General features: G+C 39.3%; 1 protein-coding gene across 2 annotated transcripts in view; it reads left to right on the plus strand.

Annotated features, from left to right (window-relative positions):
• dock1 (dedicator of cytokinesis 1) overlaps window positions 1-20,741 on the plus strand; it is a 150,097-nt gene that overhangs the window by 6,583 nt on the left and 122,773 nt on the right. Inside the window, exons 2-14 of one of the 2 annotated variants that reach the window (XM_026315329.1) lie at window positions 9,112-9,195; window positions 9,436-9,476; window positions 9,615-9,670; window positions 10,311-10,407; window positions 10,787-10,935; window positions 11,568-11,703; window positions 12,665-12,822; window positions 13,433-13,514; window positions 14,070-14,205; window positions 15,008-15,080; window positions 16,811-16,950; window positions 19,112-19,237; window positions 19,598-19,722. In XM_026315329.1, coding sequence (XP_026171114.1) covers window positions 9,112-9,195; window positions 9,436-9,476; window positions 9,615-9,670; window positions 10,311-10,407; window positions 10,787-10,935; window positions 11,568-11,703; window positions 12,665-12,822; window positions 13,433-13,514; window positions 14,070-14,205; window positions 15,008-15,080; window positions 16,811-16,950; window positions 19,112-19,237; window positions 19,598-19,722 — 1,403 coding nt within the window. The remainder of the gene's footprint in view (window positions 1-9,111; window positions 9,196-9,435; window positions 9,477-9,614; window positions 9,671-10,310; window positions 10,408-10,786; window positions 10,936-11,567; window positions 11,704-12,664; window positions 12,823-13,432; window positions 13,515-14,069; window positions 14,206-15,007; window positions 15,081-16,810; window positions 16,951-19,111; window positions 19,238-19,597; window positions 19,723-20,741) is intronic. The other variant, XM_026315330.1, reaches the window with a different exon arrangement.

Below are 20,741 nucleotides of genomic sequence, written 5' to 3' on the forward strand. Positions count from 1 at the left end.
GTGAAATAGAAGTCACTGATCTAGATGTGTTATTATATAATTTAGATTCAGCTGAATAAAATGTATCTATTTGAATCTTGTAAATGTCACATTATATCAAGCAGACTCTTGACATGATTTTATCAAATCATTGATTCATGATGATAAACATCAGCTATCTAATTTAAATTCAGCTCCAGATTTAAACTTTCTCTGACAAAATGAGTACTGGCACAGTTCCCTGTCGATTATTAAGACCAATGTTTGCAGAGGTAGTTTACAGTATATTTAAGGTGAAGTGACAGCAAGTCACACAGATCACGCAGCGACCCAAATGGGATTCTGTCCTCCCTGTGGATTACTATTCATGGTTTATTGTCCAGTGTACTATCAAAGTCTGTTCTTAAGTGTTCACTCTTCAGATACAAATTCAGATGCTCAGCCATAAAAATCAGGAAGCAAATTGTATATATCCCTGAAGGGAAATTCACAAATTCAATTACTGTTTTTCTTCATAGAAGACATAAGCTTAAGGTATTATGAGCACTGCAATTGCTTTGTGGAAACAAATTTGAATGTGTATGAATAAAACCATAGAAAAGAGTTGGCACTCCTGTAAATATTGGAGTGCCAACTCGGTCTGTATTGAGTATTCTTAACAACAGCTAGCTGTCTACTCTGGCCAAAGCTTTATTCTTACAGAGTGGTGAGCCTGCAGCTGAGCTGAGGCTGTGCCAGGCTGCCAGTGGGTGAGCTGACACTGGGTGACCTGTCTGTTTCTGTGTGTCAAGTATGGGCTAAAAGGACCAGCTCCCTAGGAAAACCCACTTCCCAAGTACCTCAGGAGACAGAGTTGAGCTGTAAGCTGTGGGCAGGTATGACTTGAGGTGTATGCATAGTTTAAAGATGAGCACCAGTGGTGTCAGCATGCAAGCTGTTTGTAAAGTCCCAGAAGCTGAAGCATGTAGTCCATAGTTGACAGAGTTATATTTTTCCTAAATAAACTTCTCCAGAGTTATTTTTTGCAGTCCATATACTGTATGAGTATTGTATACTGTTTGAGTATTGGAATTTCAGCTGCTGAGATTCATGTTAAGCAGATCAAATAACTGGCCACAGCATCTCTCAGACTTTTGAGGTTATAAAAATGTCAATATTAATATCAGCTGCAGTTCATATTAATGTTACATTTGTCACCTTAAAAATGTCTCTTGGGCTGTTTTTGGGACTTGCTATGGAAGTGTCAGCCATTGATTGTGGTCGCAGATGGGCTTGGGACTGCCACATGCAGCAAGAGACAGCCTTTCAGTATGGCTGGCATTTGATGAAATGGCCTTTTGTGTGTTTGGATGTGTGTATGCGTGTGTGTCTGGCTAAATACTTGATAAAGTAAAACCCTTGCAGCTTAGATGTTAGCAAGCCCTGGAGGCAGTTTAGATTTCAGTGAGTGGCAGCTCTTTGTGATCAACCTTTAGGGATTCAGATGAAGTTGTCTCACTGCTGTAGCTGACATTATCATCTTTTTTTTTTGTTTGAAAAAGAAGACAGAGGTTGTAGAGACATGAAATGAATTTTCACTGGTCATCAGTTTCTGCCTGAATGTTAAAATTGAAATCTTCATCTGTATTTGGTCGTGTATGCAAATACAGCGTCATGAGCTTCACAAGTTCAACAGTAACAACCAAAGCATGCCTGCACAAATGTTTTGCTAGACAAATTGTTTATATAGCATCTTAGATCATCATGATGTACTGAACTGTATAGGTGCAAATATTTTATATTCTTTGAAAACTTTATTTCAAATGTTTTTTTTTGAATTTACACCAAACATTTTGGTGAATTTTTTATTTCATATTGAGTATGGGCACGATCCAGACTCATACAATATATGTGAATTAAAGGTTTTTGTACATGGTGTACTTGGCCTTCAAAACAGTACAGTTATACTGTTGCACATCAGAAGTAATAACATAGAAATACCTTCCTTGCTATTGAAGTCAAATGCTCATTTATTTGTGAAACCAAGTGTCTCTCTTTAGGAGCCAGATAACCAATAAATGAATAAATAAAGCTCTACAAACATGACAACAGAAGAACATATGCAAATACATCGGGAGATGCATCATGTTTAGCTTTTTCTGCGGGTAAAATTGATAGTTAATGATGTGATAGTTAATTTCAACATGTTGAAGTCTAAGGCCAAAGAAATGGTTGGATCTTTTTCTTTCTGTGACTACACCAGTTACCCCTGGTGATAAAGAATTCCAAGAATAATAGTGCAATTTCTTTCATATAAGTCTGCAATGTAACGAATACCTTTTAATATGTGTACATGATGCAAAGTAGAGCAGGTATATTTACCTACTATTAAAATACATTTTGAGTGGAAGCTAAGTGTAACTTTTGCAGTCTCTGCTGTATTGGCTCATCACTCACTCTGACTGTTTCCCCACTGTGCAGAAAAACCAGATTTATAAGACTGTTTAACAGCTCAGTACTGGCAGTTAGTGGTGGGTGATAGCAGGAAACCTTTCCAAATATTATTTCTGATCTTCCTGACCTTCTTTGCTGTAGGACATTTTGGAATTTTGATGCTATGCTGCTCTGTCATTACTGATGGTGATGGTAAGTAGAACATAACCTCAACCTCATGACTATAAATAACAGCGTAAAGAACAGTGCAAAGGCATTTCCTGTAGCACGTTTGTTTTGCTCTGCCCCGACTGTGAAGTGTAGAAAATAACACCTGATAAAAGTCAGGTACTGCATCATATGCTTGACAGTGAAGTCATATTTTGGCAAAGTGCCATCAATGTGGTTTCAAAGTAAACTTGCTGAGTCAATTGCAGAGTTTCTTCAAATATTTGAAGGTAATTATGCGCTCATTAGCATTCATATCACAAGAGATATTATACAGGGCAGGAAATAATTAGCTACTTCTTGCTGTGCAAAAGGCTAATGTAAGTAGGTTGTGCCAGTGTACTTAGCCATGTGTGTATTGGTGTATAGACATAATAAATACAACCCTGTTACAGTTACATCATTGTCTCAAAGATTATTTTGTTATTTGACAGAATGGATGAGTTGGTGTTTCAAAGGCTCATTTTAAAGCTCATGATATGTGTCTGCAAATTGCACAGAGGTTTGCTTTGCAGAGTCAGTGGAGATGCCCATGTACCACTACAAATAACACCGGAGACCACTGTGTAAGGAACACTTTGTGCAAAGCTCTGTAATGAGCTAGGGTCTGCTTGCTCTCCCTGTTGTATTGGGAAGATGATTTTCAATTAAATGAATAACTCAGCTCTGTAGAGGATATGGTAGCTCAGTTACCAGGTTGTGTTAGACTGTTCCCCGAGGCCTACGGTGGAGCTGGGTGCATGGCAGGATGTTTTGGCAAGAAGTATTACTGCTGTCAGCATGTGCACCTGGTATGTCATAGTTCTGCTCCACCCTACACTGTATTTCGCTCTTCATGCCCCAAACCTTCATGCTGTCTGTGCTGTAGACTATTGTATTTTTAGTGTTTTGTTTCTCTGTTTATCTCTTCTTTTAAAAGGGAGGTATCGTTAATCTTCCTGTAGTTCTGAAAAGGATCAGCATTTCCTTCTGGCCTATCGGAAAGGCCCCATCTATTGTGAGAGGAATATCTCTAGTGGCATTTCCTGCTTGTTTCTAGGGAGGAGAAATCTGGTCCTTCTAGTAACTGAGAGACCTGGGAGTGCCCTCTCTCCCAGCTCAGCTGGTTCTGTATTAATTTCAGGTTAATTACAATAGCATTATCTCCACTTTCCAACTGCAGATAATGCTAAAACGTTGTTGTGTATATAATTGGTTTAAGATGAAAGAGTGATTTTTGTTGTTGGTGTGCTGTTGGTGTTTCATGATGCTGGATTCACTCTCTACATTTGCCTCTAAATTGGAACAATTGGGCTTCTGTCTGAATGCCTAGGTCCAGGCTGGTAAATATCTTCACACTCCCTTAGGCAGATCTTGAGGTCTGAGTCATAGCCTCAATGCCTTTGGCATTATTGGTATATTGTTGGTACTTTTGTATTCACCTGTCATTTATGAACTAATGTGCTACAGGGACATGAGTGTTATTTTAAACTGTGAGAGTGTATTCATACAAGTATTCCCTTAGTTTTGTTCACATTCATTTTGAGACCAGTACTTATTGTATACTGGATTCTGGATTCAGATTTGATAAAAAGCTTTCGAACCTCGCTTCAGGGACGTTGCTCTCTTTAGTGTGCATCATTGTCAGTGCTTAGGGAGGGAGACAGGAGTTAGTCTGTAGAGTTGCAGTAGAAACAGGACTTGTCAGATCCCTGAAGAATACCCATCAGCTTGGCAGCAGTGTTTACTGTAGCTGGCTTTATATCACCACTAGCAGGGCTCATTGAAAAAACATACAAATCACCTGCAATGGCACCTCACTCAGCTCACATTTGCCCCATACAAATGACTCCACCAGGTTGTTGTCAAAGATGTGTTTGTTTCTTACTCCAGTCTTGTTCTGTAAGGCATCATTGGCTTTCAACACGTGTTTTAAAAACATTATACATATACATTTTGGATATAAAGCCAAATCCAACCTCATATAGGAATTTCAAACTTTCAAGTTGTGTTAATACTACAAGTTTGTGTAGTATTATCTTTCTGCAAGAAAGTTGAATTTAATATACTGTGATGCTTCAAAAATAGCTCTCTATTCAGTCTTGTAGTTGAGATGCATTAGAAATTTATGGTAAGATATATAACCATGTAGGCTCATGCTGCTGTGTAATAAGAGAATAGAGAGAGTGTGTGAGTGTGAGAGTGTGTGAGAGTGTGTGTGAGAGTGTGTGAGAGTGTGTGAGAGTGTGTGAGAGTGTGTGAGAGTGTGAGAGTGTGAGAGTGTGTGAGTGTGTGAGTGTGTGAGTGTGTGTGTGTGTGTGTGTGTGTGTGTGTGGAACCCCTCTCTGCTGACTCCTCTGTCTTGCCTCTGAGACCTGTAGTGCAGCTGGAGTGTAATAATCATTCTCTATTCAGTCCTGCTGCCAGGAAAAGGGCGTTCTGTCTGCTTATTGAACTCCTCCTCATTCAAGTTAAGCACTGTATAAAAAATCATATTCCCTTGCTCAGAATTACTGCACATTGCTGTTTTCTCACAGTCCACAGTTTGTTCTCTTTCTGTATGTGATTGCACTCTTTCAGTCTTTCCCTGCCTGCCATATTCTTCTTTGTTTGTCCTTTCACAAAACCAGACAGGGTTGTAATTAACCCTTTAACATCCCCAAGAAAAAAAGCAATAGAAAAAAATATTTTGAGTTTTTATTTCCATGGGGCAATAATAAAAACTATCAATTAAAAACAATTTTTTCTAATTTTTTAGAGCCCATAGTTTTTATATTATAGGACCTTTGAGTAAAATTAAACAAGTTTCTTTTCAACAATGTGCAGTTTTGATTTAGCCTGGCAGGACATCGACAAACAACAAATACCTACCAAAACCTTATTTTAGTACAGCTGAACAGTTTTTATTACAGATTATTCTGCTGAATAGTTTCTCAATAAATTGATCACTAGTCTATAAAATTTCTGGGAAAAAAAGTCACAAATCCAGTGATGTCATCAGATAGTTGTCCAACCAATTGTCCAAACTCATGATATTCATGAGACGAAAAAAGCAGCAAATTCTTACAAATGCTTTGAAATCACTGTATAGTAATTTTAAAAAACACAGCTATTATCATTGTTGAGTAAGTCTGTTTTTCACAGAGTACAAAGTGAACACTGTGTGAACACACAGCAGGCAGCTGCTAGTGAGTGACTCAGCCTAGAGCAGGTTGTTAAAATCAGTCTATATTCTTGTCTACTTTCTCTTTGTGGTCACTCAGAAATCTTCCTTTCCCCTTCAGACTAACTTTCTGCAGGAAAGACTGGGCCCCTGACGTTATCTGCCTGCTTCTAGTCTCGTCAGGATTTTCTGCCTGTTTGGCAGCCCATTCCAGATTGAAAGTTGCCTAATGCTACAGTCGGCCTTTTCCTCCTGGAGAATCCTCTTGTCTGGGAGTTCCCGGCTCTGTCTGCGGCTTACAGCCCACAGGGACTTTATACAAAACATCAAGAGGCTCAGTCTCTTTCCAGTGAGCACTTCCTCCGCTCTTCTTTTTCCTCCTTTTTTCCCACCCCTCATTCATCAGCATACTGTATTCTCATCTGAGTGTAATGATATGTTATACTCTGCATAGATTAGTACAGGTTATTAGTGAACCCAAAGTGTAGAATTACAATCAGTCCAGTGTATAGATGAGGCTGCTTATAATTGTGGAGAGGGCGTTGACGTGCACTGGCTAAGTGGATAGGTCTGTAATCTGATTCCTCACTCGTTTCCTCTGATGATAATGTTCTCTGAGTTTGCACAGCCTTATGCAGGAGGTTATGTATGGTAATGAGCCAGCAGCAAATGATGCTACTGTTTATCCCATTTCCACAAAGTCATTTGCATGCCACACTCCAGGGAGAATATGGTCCACTTCCTCATCCTCTTTATCTTCCTCCTCTGATGTATTTTCTCTCCCTCACTGCTTCCTAATTGACATCAGTTTACTTTGGGGTATGCAAATAACAAGTTTATGAGTAACCAGAGCTGTCATTCAACCCCCACGTGATAAGAATCACTTTGGTTCCTGTGTTAAATTGTACAATTCTCACCTCACATGTCAAGGTTGTGTTTGATGGTTGTCATTTTGTCAGCATCTTCCCACGGTGTTGTTTACTGATTTTGTGATTATACCTCTTGCCCAGTGAAAATCACTCTGTTTTTCGAAGTTCCCATGTTTAATATGAGACTTTGTCTCATGGGCAGTGGCCACAGGGGCAGTTTATCATTTTTCGATGAAATATGAAGCTTTATGTCTCTATCAGAAATGTTTATTTGTTCTGCATCTGCTGTTTAGTTAACATGCAGTGCCAGCTAGACCTGTGACCCATTTCCAAACAAACCCACAGATGCAGCAGTTGATGGCTGTACGTGCATATCTGGCTACTTTTAATGATAGTTTAATTGAGCGCACCCTGCTGTACAGTGATCAACCTGCTCTTTAATGGATGCCCACAGATGGATCCCAGCTCCCTTTTGATTGTTTTGTTGCTTTCGCCCCCTTTTATTTTTGTATCTCAGCATGGTACCACTGAATTCATTTCCTGAGGTCTTTGTTCCATTGTCTGCCCATGGCTCATGTTCTGGTGGAATCGCTGGGCTTATTGGTTTGTTCTCGGGATCACAACATGCATTGTGGGCATGCACGTGTATATCCAGATAGACTTTGATAACAAAACAACAAAGCGTTGAATGCAAAAGGTGACACGTTGCATTTTAGACCCTCTGCTAAATTGTGAAGTGGTTGGCTGATGGTATACACACTCAACACCACATACAGTTTTTCAGAGGCATTCTGTGTTTGTGGTGTTGTTAAGCAAACATCCTATGAAATGTCTCCACTGACCATTCTTCCTCCTTTGTGGCTTCAGTGTTGTCATTATCTTTGAGACATTTCCTTTCAGCAAACCTAATTACAGTAACAACTGATGAACCAAGTTTTCTTATGTTTTTTTTTTTTGTTTAAAGATTGTTAAAAGTACAAGGTGGAAGTTAAAGAAAGCTAGCTGACTTCACTGACTGATTTTACAGGAGCGATATCCCGTAATCCCATGTGTGGGAGCAGAATACATGAAACAATTTGACTCCAGCAGCAAAAGTGACATATACACAAGTGCTTTGTTTTAGATAATTGTCCACCATTACAACTTAAGAAAAAAATATAATAATAATGATAAAATGTTGCCTTGTGCCACCCGATTTGTTAATGAAATTTAATTTCTCAGATGGTAGGTGACTGTGGGACAAAAATGGTCGATTGACTTTATGTACCAAGAGCATCCTGGGAAAACTCCAGTACAAGCAGTGAGGGTCTTTTTTAATTAAGCTGTCATTCACCTCTGGACACCTCTGTTGAAGCGGCCTGCGTGCAGTGCCTCAGCAGGATATGCCCACACAAACAGACACACACTTGTGCCATTTCTCCTCACAGGTGTCCTCTCAGCATGAACACCTTTGTCTTCATAGTCAGATCGTCACTGTAGGTATAGTTGTGTTGTGTTTGCCCTGTGTGTGTGTGTGTGTGTGTGTGTGTGTGTGTGTGTGTGTGTGTCTGGGCGGGCAGGAGCTCCTGTAGCATTACTCAAAGACAGGTGTTGGTCATGGCTGGTTTGACAGTGACATTTTGTTCACCTCTCACTGAATGACAGAGTTGGTGTTACCAGTCAGGATTTTATTGTCGTTATAACATGACCTTGACATATTGACGGAGCTCTGACAGTAGACGCAAGATGCTGTTTGTATTGGCTGTTGAATCAGTGGCACTGGAAAAATAGGCTGCTGATTAGAGTTTTATGTTTTCCACTGCATTTGTTGTCTGATTGTCTGTTAGTAGGATATCCCAGATACTTATCAGGTGTTTATTAGGTTTGCTTGATATGTAAGTGAGGAGTTTTTTTGTTTTTTTTTAGGTGATCCAAAAGTGTTGTGTGAAGGGTGATGTTTTTAGATGTTTTTAAGCACTCTAAAACATGTATCCCATGTGTCAGATTTATTCCCTTAACTCACCAAAACATTTTGTTGCTCACTTGTGCAATTGACTTATGTTCATTTAGCACACAACCAAAATAAAATATGCCTTTGTAGAGTTGACGAGAGGTCTACCTTTTTTTTTCCTTTTTTTTTTTTTTTGAGGACACCCAAGAAAGTCAGGAACACCACAATATTTTATAATGTCTTTGTCTTTAGCCTGTAATTCAGAGTGAATATTTTCCACCAGCATTATTGTTGTTTTGGCATTCTCTGTCATTATTTGTTTCTTTTCAGTGGGCGGTAGAAATGTGTTTATATTACAGCATCGATGTTGCCAGGCCCAACCATCACTGTGTCAGACTGTGTGGGAGGACATTCTGTGAATGTATGATGCCTCTACTACACATTGCAATGGCACACAATTAGTGCCACAAGGGAGCCAAACTCTTTATTGCCTTTTTCCTCTTCCTGTAACATGTCCTCCTCTTATCTTGTCTTCTCTCATCTTCCTCCAGCAATCTATAACTACGATGCCCGGGGAGAGGAAGAGCTGTCGCTGCAGATTGGTGACACCGTGCACATACTTGAGACATATGAAGGTGAGATCAGACTTACTGATGACAGCCATGATTATGGCTGGAATACAAGTAGTAGACGTTATTTTCCTGTTATTACATACACAATGATTTGTTTCATGCTTTTACAAATGTTCATTAAGGTAATATAGTAGTAACAGTGACATTTAATGCAGGTGTTCTTGACTTTTTAAAAAAAATCTTTCCTGTGTGCAGTGTATGGGAAAAGCAGTTAACACGTAACGTTGTTCTGTTCTCCGTTAGATTGGTACAGGGGGCATAGGCTGAGGAGAAAATCCAAAAAGGTGCGTCACCAGTAAATAAAAGTTTTACACATTCACATCTTTTACTAAGCAGTAACGGCTTTACATTGTTTCAACTGTTCAGCTGCTGTCCCATTATAACAGTAATACTGTTGCCATTGTGATCTCTCTCTCTTCCAGGGCATATTTCCTGCTTGCTATATTCACCTAAAAGAAGCCACTGTCGAGGGCAGTGGGTTAGTACTTCTACACTTCTGCTTTCTTTCGAGGGTTTTTCGCAAGCTAACAGACAGCTTCTGCTGTTTAATTTTTATGTGTAATCGTTTCAATTATTGTTATCATTGTCGTCATGCTAAAGATGGTACCAAAAATGAAAATTATTTGTCCTCCCAACTTATTTGTTGGCTAAGTGGAGGTCATATGTAGACAGCCTCAGACGTTGTTGCAAAAAGGTCTGTTCTTGATAAGATGTGACATGTATTTATTGTTACACAACTCATGGTGCTGTTTTTGTTTTGATCTGAATTCTTGATGTCACTTGCACAACTCAAAAATGAGTAACCCTAAACTTTAAAGTCCTTGAACTTAACTGGGAAGCAGACATTTTCCCACAAAATTACAACTAAATGATTTGAACACAACTATTAAATTAATCAGACTTTCCTCAGATATGGGTGACGTGTTTAGTATTGACGGTGTAAAGGAACAGATGTGCGATGATTTTCCACGCAATGAAAGACTTGAGACTGATATTCTCAGCAATGTCCCTACCTTCTTACCTCACACAGTATTTGTGATCAGATACAGTGTCTTGTGGAGAGGAATAGGGCAGAAACAAAACAGTCACTGGATCAAATGTGTTCACTGTCACTGCAGGCAAAAGGAGACAGTCATTCCCACTGAGCTGCCCCTGGTTCAGGAGGTTACTACCACACTGCGGGAGTGGGCTACAATATGGAGAGACTTATATGTGGTGAGCAAGGCTGCCCTTCTCCACCATAAACACACTTGTATTACAAACTTACATTCTGTATAATACATGTAATAGAACTTATACACATCTTTGGCCAAATCTGTTTGCAAACATCAGATGTATATATAAAAACTTTTAAAATAAATTTTTTTATACATCCTAATTTTATCTGTATGTATAGGTCTTAGTTGTAGGTGTGTTTTTCATTTCCACCTGTTCACGTCAGTAAAGAGCTCTGTTCATTCACTCTGTCATTTGCTTGCTCCTGTTGAAACGACTGGCCAGCCGGACTAAGCCAGTCCTCTTAAAGATCGAGTATTCTAAATTTCGTCTAGTGTCTAATCTGTGCACATCTTGGTCTATCTGTGTTCGCTGGCAGGGGGACAAACGGGAGATGTTCAACTCTGTCCGTGACATGATCTATGACCTCATTGAATGGCGTTCACAAATCCTGTCCGGCACCCTCCCACAGGATGAGCTCACCGAGCTCAAGCAGAAAGTCACCTCCAAGATCGACTATGGCAACAAGTAAGGACCAAGACTTGAGGGGCCTTTAGCATTGTCCTGCCCTTCCCAGAGCTTATGTCTTTTATCCTCATATCTATCCGGAAAACTGACTCTTGTGGGAATAAGTCAGCAGTGTCAGTCAATAGAAAATGGCAGGTCATCACTTAGCTTGAGGACAAACTGGAGGGAGTTAGCTTCAGCAAACCATGCTGTATTCCATCATGAAATGACGGCTCTTGCTGTGGAGATAATCGGTTGAAAATGAAAATTGTGAAGCTCCATTCTGCTCCTGTGATGAAACTTTAAACCTTTGGCCAGGTAGAGAAATGACTTTTGCCTCTGCAGAAGCAGGGAGGAGGTGATGTGATGAAATCCAATGACTGCATGTTGGCAGAATGCTGTTGTCTGTGCTGACTTTCTCCATAGAAAAGGGAGTTCAGTGAAATACAGAAGCTTTGAAAGCAAACAATGGAGATGAGGGACTATTATATGAGGATAAAATGAGGCAAGGGAGAGGTTGAGTACAGTTACTGTGATGAGTGTTTGGTCTTCTTTTACAAATGCGATCAGACAGTCAAATATCTACCATTTCTTGTATCTTTACATTCCACCAGGGTCTGGTACTTATTAACTCTCTCTTGTTTATTTGTAAGGTACTTGGATCTGGATCTGGTGGTCAGAGACAAAGATGGAAACATCCTGGACCCAGAACTCACTAGCACCATTAGCTTGTTCAGAGCACATGAGGCGGCCTCCAAACAAATTGAGGATCGGATTCAAGAGGAGAAGGTAAAAGGGAACTGGTCCTGCTACTTTCACCTCATTTTACACCAGAATACCTGCAAAACTAACATGATATCTGGTTTAAAAAGTGGCACATCATTTCATCAGTTACCTTTATTTTACTCTATTCACATAATTGATAAAGGGACACTCTAATTTGGTTGCTTACATGTGACAAAAATGGGAGAATGTAGAATCTTTGTTTAAACCATTTGCATATATTGCAATGTTAATCATCTTCTCAAGGAAAGAAAAATAGAGAATACACTAAGCTCTTGTACTTCAATGAAATGTAGTTTTTCCATTTGCACAAGCTTATGAGGTTACGCCTGGACCACAAGGAAGCCTGACTGCTTCTTCACAAATTCAGTGCCTCAGACAGATTTCCGGCCAGTTTCCCTTTGCATATCAGAGTGGCATAGCTCACCTGAATGTCAGCTGGCAGTATGTTGTAGTCTCAGACACTAAGTGCCCTGCAGTTATGTGGTCTTATGTTATGTGACCTTGTCATCTGGAGGTCTATATTGCATATTCATGGGAAATAAGAAAGTGTCCAGGTCAGTGTGATACATATTAATGATGTGGCCCCAGCATATTTTTGAAGGGCATCCAGGGAATCATGTAAGTAGCCCACTTTTTGCTGTAGATGCAGTCCTGGACATCAAGCCAATGTAAAGGCCTTTTATTCCAGTTAGGAATGCATTGTAATGGATTTTGATGAATTTCTAAGCATTGTTAAATCTTGCCTCTTGCCTTGTTAAATTTTCAGAGACACAAAGGCACTAGCTGACTTTCACTAATCTGATGTAAAGCTGTTATATATACCTACCTATACTATCTCTTAATACCCTTATGATGCAGATGGGCTCATTGTTCAAATTACATAATTGAGGCCTACCTGCATGTGAAAGAAAGCTATGGAAGAATGCCCAGTATTGAATGTGATATCGCTGTTTTCCTCCAACAGTCTCAGAAGCAGAATATTGATCTGACCAGGCAAGCAAAGTTTGCTTCCACACCAGCATTTGCCCTCTTTGTGACTCTAAAGAATGTGGTGTGTAAGATTGGTGAGGATGCAGAGGTGCTTATGTCGCTCTATGATCCTGTGGAATCCAAGTTTATCAGGTAAACCCATGGGTGCATATACACTTGTATCTCTCTCTCTCTCTCGCTCATTAAGTATTGATTTGTTATGGTATTTTTAGCATTTAGTTGTTTAATTCAGTTTAATTTAATTTAATTTAATTACTGTTGGTGAATTAGCAAGGGAATTCCTAGTGTCTGTTGTCAGTGGAACATTGTGTGTTGATATGGAAATACAAAGACACACCAATATTGTATACCACCTTGTTAACTAACAGCAAGTATAAACTAATGCACATATTTAAGCACACTTACACACAGATACAGAAAAGCACACACACCATTAAATAACATTACCACAACAAGCATATCCTGCTGGCCAGGGCTTTTGTACTGTTTTAGGAGGTTCACAGCAAAATATCACAAGTAGAGCAGCTCGGCTGTGGAATGTTTCTGTTGCATTTAGCATCAGTCATGCATTTTTTTTCCCAAGTGGACTGTTGTTTAGATTAATGTTAAGGCATCAGCAACTCTATGACACAGTGAATTGCCATAGTTCACTGTATCATTGATATTTAAATGAACATACGACAGTTTGCTGAGACACATTGTAATGATGGATCACGAACTGTGTGTCACGCCTCCTTCACAGTGAAAACTACCTGGTGAAATGGTCAAGTTCAGGTCTGGTGAAAGATATAGACCAGCTTCATAATCTGCGGGCAGTCTTCACAGTGAGTGCTTTTGATTGTGCATGCATGCTCACTTACTGTGGTTCGCTGTTTATTCAGCCATGTTATGAGGCATGTGGGAGCCTGTTTGCAGAGTGTGTGTTTGGTAAGCTGTCTCAGAAAGAGCCTGGCCTGCCATATGTATTTACCAAGGCAGTCACCTCTATCTAATGGAAGCCCAAGGGCAGGAGGGTCAGTGTGCACCCACTGCGAACATTTTGCTAGTTTTTTGAAGATATTGCCCACAGCAAATTAATTTGTGGACACAATCACAGATGTTTTTAAAGCAATTTGTGATGAAAAGTTTGTCCTTAACACAAATTCATCCTCACCTAAAAAGGTGCTGTTAATCGATCTGTTGTTATGCAACCTAGCATTGGTGTAGGCTGAAAAACAGTCTGCTGCCATATTGGACTTTAAATCTAGATGGATTTTGACCTTAAATTGTAGGAGATGCTTGTAAAAGTATATTATGTACCTGTATAAAAATACCAAAATATAAGTTATGATATAGCAACTTCAAGGAAATAGCATTTACACCTTTATTTTCCTCCTCAGGACTTAGGCAGTGAAGATCTGAAGAGAGAAAAAATTAGCTTTGTGTGCCAGATTGTCAGAGTGGGACGCATGGAGCTACGAGACAACAACACCAAGAAACTCACATCAGGATTGAGAAGGCCCTTTGGAGTGGCAGGTAGAGCAAACTATAAAGACACTGAGTGACAGCCCGCTGTTTCAGAAAGAGCTGCAGGACATGAATTGTAATACTGTATTTAAAGTTACCTTTTAAAAATAGAGATTATCTCAGAACTTTGCATAACTTTGAATGTCACCCTGTGTAAGCTTTGAGAACAGATTCCCTGTATTGTCTGTTACGCTTCAAAGTAAGTATTGTGCCAAAGTCCCTGCCTGGATTAATAAATGTATTTGGCTAAAATTCAGACATATCCAGCTAAAGTATAAAGAAGAATTTGTTTCATTTATAGGCCTGTAGCAAGCTGCCAGGTGTATCTTAAACTAATTAGATTGGCGTTTTGCCTGCAGTTATCCAACAGTGAAAATTCTGCCTGTCTTTCAGTATCTTTTTCCCAGTGCTACTTGAAAAGATGGTAAATGACAGCCTGATATATAATGGCCTATCTTTAACTTAATCATCATCACTGCTGCTGTACACAGCATGAAGGAGAGCCAGAGTTTTGGGCCCCAATTATAAAGGGCTTTAAATGGCTGTAGGGTAAGAGTATTGGTACTTTCACACACTAGCAGCAATCTGCAAATATTTGCTCCGTCCCTCATTCACGTCATTTGAACTAAATTGAACTGACAAATTCAACAGTCTGTTTTGCGAATATGACTGTACCTCAAGGCCCAGTTGTGGGTACCTGTGTGACTAAAATGAGAAATCATCAGCTTTAATTGTGTAAACGAAATCAGATCAGTGATTTTCTTCACCGATCCCTTGCATCATTTCCACCTCTCTCTTTGTTTTTCCACAGTAATGGATGTCACCGACATCATAACGGGCAAAATGGACGATGAGGACAAGCAGCACTTTATCCCATTTCAGCCGTGAGTGCATCGTTCAGCAGCACAAAATAAATCACATTTCTACATAAAGGAGAAAGAGTTACTTTAAGCTCAGGATAAGGTTGCAGAAAATAGTGAGGCTGATATAGTTCTGTTCTTACACTTGTTTTCATTATTTTGAGTATGTTCAGTATGTTAGAGACGCAGTATTTTTTTTAAAGCCTTGAATACTTGACACCCGATTAGCAGGCGTTTTAAGACAGTAGCGGTCCTCTTTTCCCTGCTGACTCAATTAAGGCAATCTCATTAACTGCTGCCATTCTTGTAGGACGGCGCACACAGCCAGAGTAACCTTTTCCTTAACGTGATTTCCTGCATAATTGGAAATGCTTCAGATTCAGGCTGTTTAGCCGGCAGATCAGCTCACTTAACGGTTTTATCTGTTAGTATAAATCATGGAAATTAGAGTCTTCCTGTGTTAAGAGAAGAACAGGATTTAGAAGGTGTTATTTATGCCCAAGTGTGGAAAAATTGCCTCTGAATTTTAAAAGATGAAGTTTTGAAGTATCAATGTGGCATGTGTTTTCAAGGCAAGCAGAGGTACTGTAGGAAGATTCGAAAGGTTCAATTTTTGCTGAAGTTGTTCGTGGTTTTTCCCAGACACTCCTTCATTATGTTTCACACTGAATTGACATCATCTCTGGCATCACATCATGATGTCTGTATCTGTATCAAAATGTCTTGTTGTAATGAATATATTGATTTAGTTAACGGAAAATCAATTTGAATTAACATTTAAGGCAAAAATTGATTGCAGTTTCTAAATGTGAACATTTCCTGCTAATCTATGTGCCATGTCATTGGATTTAGCTGAGAAAAACCAACAACTCTGAGAAGCTATAATGGACATTTTCTGACATGTTTTGTAAATGATACATCCATTAATCTTAATAAGACCATTTTTTTACCTGTAGTTTGAATCAAATCAAAAATCAGTTATTAATTGGAAAATTGAAGGGCCACCTGTCCTGTTCCTGTTGTCCTTACCATGTTTTCCTCAGTGAATGTGTACATCTTTGCTTTTCCTTATTGTGTTTCCTTGCTTGGATTGGTTTGGGATTCAAGTTTGGAGGCACTCAAGACAGTCCAAGATTTTTCACTGCTTCCTCCATGCTGCCATCACCACTGCATTCGCCACGCTCTTCTTCTGCCTGTTTAGAGTCATCTACACCACAGATGCAATCCAAGCCCACTGCGCACACTCTTACAGCTGCCACACATGTTCCTATATCAGATCTGCTATTTTCTTATGGTCTGAACATGACTCATCTCAGTCAATCTGGTGTACTCTACAACTTAAACCCTATGGAGTATAAAACATTAGATTTTTATTCTAGGATTTTACAGCCTGGGATTTTAAAAGTCTTGCTTTGAAAACATTTTAAGCCTGGCCTTGAGCAGGTCAAGCTTCCCATGGCTGCAGTGGCTTTATAGATGCTGACTGGGCAACATTTTCTAAATGGTGATTTCTCTGTGTGTTTCTTCAATACCCATCCTGCCTCACTGTTAACTGCTAACAAGTGGCTTTGTGTCTGTCACGGTATTCGCATCACTCTTTGGTGTGTGTCTCTCTCTCTTTCTGTCTCTCTCTCATTCATCCCACTCCCCTCCTCACAACCATCACTTTGTGGCTCTTCCTGCCCTGCTCCTCCTCCTGTCTCTCCGCCATCTCTTCTTCTCTGTGGTGTTTGCCTGTTGTGTGCATACTGCAGGCTAGCGTTGGATGACGCCATTCGCCACAAGCAGCTGAACATCTCCCGTTTTTCACCCAGGGTGGCAGGGGAGAACGACTTCTTGCAGACAGTCATCAACAAAGTTATCACCGCCAAAGAAGTCAATCACAAGGGCCAAGGTACAGTGCAAGGTTGAGATCAGGCTCAAGGAGGACACTCACCACACCAGTCAGATTTTTTTTCAATAAAATTGTGTTTTATTCATAATATTGTAAGTCAGCACTATATTCAATTTGTGTGTTTTAAAGATTTTAAATCTAACAGGTCCCCAAATATCCTAATGTAATTAGTTAAATTTTAATTAATAATTAGCTGAATTTTATTTGTTTTTTATGTGGGATTTTTTTAAGAAGCCACAAACTCAACACTGATGCAGACTTTTTTTATTTTTAACCTTATAAATTAGTTTTTTGGCAAACATTCCCCTTATTAGGAAACATAGGAAGGCATTATATGCCAGAATGTTAACGTACTGAGAAAAACACAAGTTTGTATCAGAGTTATCAGTGTGCATTTTTCACATGCTTCCTCTGATGTATATCAGCAGCTCATTAGAATAGGTGCACTCCTGACATAGGGATTACTTTTTAATACGAATATATCTGCAGTGAAGAGTCTGTCCTAAATATTTTAAAATTTGTGCAAGGAAAGCCTTAATTAGAAGTGAGGTACCTTAACTACATTTTACTGTGCTATTGTCATTTTCTCTGTCATACTACATTTTAGAACTCTTCATACAGAGTACCGTAGCCTCGACATACTGGCATGATGTTAATACTATTCATCTTAGTAATAAGAACATAATTCTATGTCAGTCGCTCATGCAATAAATCACTGTTCATACTATAAATAGATGCCATCATCACCATGACTACAGGATCTAGAAGTAATCCAGCTGTTAATTAAGCGGGTGAATCTTCTGCAAAGACTAGATATCATCAGTCATTTGACATCTTTGAACAATATTAGCCATCCGAGGGATTTGAGCTAGTAGTGGGGAAACAACATGACAGCCTCTATGGTACTGTCATGCCCTATGAAGACGTACTTGGGTAAATGTCAGGTCTGGTCTGGCCCACACTGGGATGAACAGTGGAGCACTGAAAACAGCTGTTTCAGTCATGCTCGCATATCAAAAGGCTTCCAGCTAGGCTAGTGAGTGATGTGTCACTCATAGCAATTTGGGGTCTGTAAAGTGAAAGCGAATAAAGCTTTATGGTTCACAAGCACCACTCTTTCTCCAATGGTCTGTCAAGGGTTGCGTTACAGCATGATTGCTTTAATTAGATGTCTTTTAAAAAATACTTTTCAGCCTTGTTCTAAAGTATTTGTATATGCTGCTTTGTTTTATTTTTCCTGAGAGACTCTTAAGAACAGAATGAATGTGGTTATAGAGCTGAAACTCGGTAAAAAAAAAGTGTTTATCCCAACCACAAGAAATGCAGAGCAGCTACTGGTGTTAAATTGTTAGGAAATATAACCCATTGAAAGTCTTATTCAAGGCTGCAGAGTTGCTTCTGAAGCTTCCCATCCTTAGGTCCTCAGCAAAATTCAAATATTTACCATAAATGCCACTTAGTTATCATATGAAACCATAAGTGACTAAAGAATAAGTCTGGGCCATTCAGGATATCATTATAAATTTTCCAATGTGATATAAATGTCATTTTTTAAATGTTCCTGTATAGGATACCAAGTATTGTCTGTTATGGAAAATCATTTCTCCTTTTTTTCCTCACAGTGTTAAAGCCCTGAAATAACATTTCTTCTTGGAAGTGTTTTACCAGTGTGTGCTGTTTTGGTCAAATAATCCTGGAAATGCTTTATGCTTCTGTGTTTGGTAATGTGGTACTCTAGATGTCAGACAGTCACCTGACATTGTGCAACAATCTGCGCTAAACACATCACATAAATATTTTACTTTTAAAATTCTTTTTCCCTTTGCTTTATTGCAAAAACATACCACTTTGATGTTCACAATTAGAGGTTTTGTGCTTTTAGTCACTCCAGTTACGCACACCTTACTACACCACACATGCAACTGAACACAAGAGAAACACACACTTGTTTCCTCTGTGCTATGTTTTCCTAATGACATTCCTCAGGGTAGCTTCTATTTAGTGTCTTGCCCTAGAGCGGTTGTATGTCACTCTGACAACTGACAGTGGAAAGTATAAGAAGAAATCTCTTTTTAGTATTTTCCTGGGGCAGTTCGCTTTCACACTGTCTTTTGCTGACATTATCTTGGTCCCACCTTCTTTGCTGTGACTCCATCACCAGGCCTGTGGGTGACTCTGAAGCTGCTTCCTGGAGACATCCATCAGATAAGAAAGGACTTCCCTCACTTGGTGGACCGATCAACAGCTGTGGCTCGCAAGATGGGCTTTCCTGAGATTATCATGCCAGGTGGAGTATTTTGAAAAGCTGTATCTTGGCTGCCAGCCTCTGGAAGTCTCCTTTTAAATTTGATTAACTAAACATGTTAATTATTCACAAAGTGATTAAGAATTACCGTAACATCTACTATTTTGTGTAACATAATTGAGAGAAGATCCTCAGAAAAGAACATATCATAGTTCATTAAGGTTTGATTAATAAGCCATTAGTTGTTTAATCGACCAAATATTCACTTATGCCACCTAAGATGTAATGACTTATGCTGTAATTTTTCAGATAATATTAAGATTATTGAACCTTAAGCTCTATGAAGTATGTGAAATGTGAGGGGTTCCTCATATTCGACCCACTTGTTTCTGTTTATTCTAGGTGATGTGCGAAACGACATTTACGTGACACTGGTTCAGGGAGACTTTGACAAGGGGAACAAGACCACACCCAAGAACGTCGAAGTGACCATGTCTATTTATGATGAAGAAGGCAAGAAACTAGAGGTAAGACTGAGGAATGTTAACTTACTTCTTTGGTATTTTTCCCAGGTCAGCTCATTCTCAGCATTCAGGGCACAAGTGCTATAGCCAATCAGTCTCAGACAGTCTGTGATTTACTAGACTTTCTTTAATCTCATACAGCTCAGCACGCTGCTTAACTGGCCAGGACTCCTATAAAGCAGTGTGATGCACAGACCAGACTTTATGCTTTTGCCACCTGTCTAAAATGACAGAATGCAATAATGGTGCTCTGTGGTTGACTGACTAGCCTAAAATGTAGCTCACCACTGCAGGAGTCAACTGTTACTGTCAGAGTCAGTTACAGACTCAAGCATGTTGAGAGACGGTATGTGCAGGATAGTTTGAAAGTTTCAAGTGATGAAACAAATCAACATTTCCCTTGGGGTATAATTACCTTCACTAATGAAGTTAGAAGGATAATTTTCTCCTCTGTCTGTTTGTTTGTTACTAAGCTGTAAGGTTGTGCATTTATTTGGATGAAATTTGCAGCCCCAGAAATCACTTAATTATACTTTCGTCAGCAACTAACTCTTTAAATTTCAGTCATATCCACTCACAAATGTGATATTCAGTTTTGCAGTAGTTTATCACCCTAAGTGCATTAAATATCTCTAGAAAATAACAACAAAAATTCAAAAACAGTTAAGCATAAATCATTATATTGGTCACAAATGTGCGAGTTTGTAATGTTTAATGGACTTTTGCTTCCAAGAGCTGTTTACTTTTTAATTATGTGCCAACTCATTAGTAACTAATGTCCTAATAAATCTTTTGGTTCATCTGGAGTCTCTACCCAGCGACCCCTTTCCTTAATGTTTAAATATTCTCACCCACTGCTTGACTTCACCTCTTGTTCTGCAGAGGCCATCAGTTAATGGGGGATTTGAGAAGTTCAGAGCAGTTGAAGAGAATGTGTGAGGAATTGGGGCAGTAGGGGTGTCTGTCTTTCAGAGTAGTGCTCGTGTGTCTGTGAATATATCATTGTTCAGGTTTTATTTTTA

The sequence above is a fragment of the Mastacembelus armatus genome, chromosome 19 (genome assembly GCF_900324485.2).
Source record: "Mastacembelus armatus chromosome 19, fMasArm1.2, whole genome shotgun sequence".
Classification (NCBI taxonomy): Eukaryota; Metazoa; Chordata; class Actinopteri; order Synbranchiformes; family Mastacembelidae; genus Mastacembelus; species Mastacembelus armatus.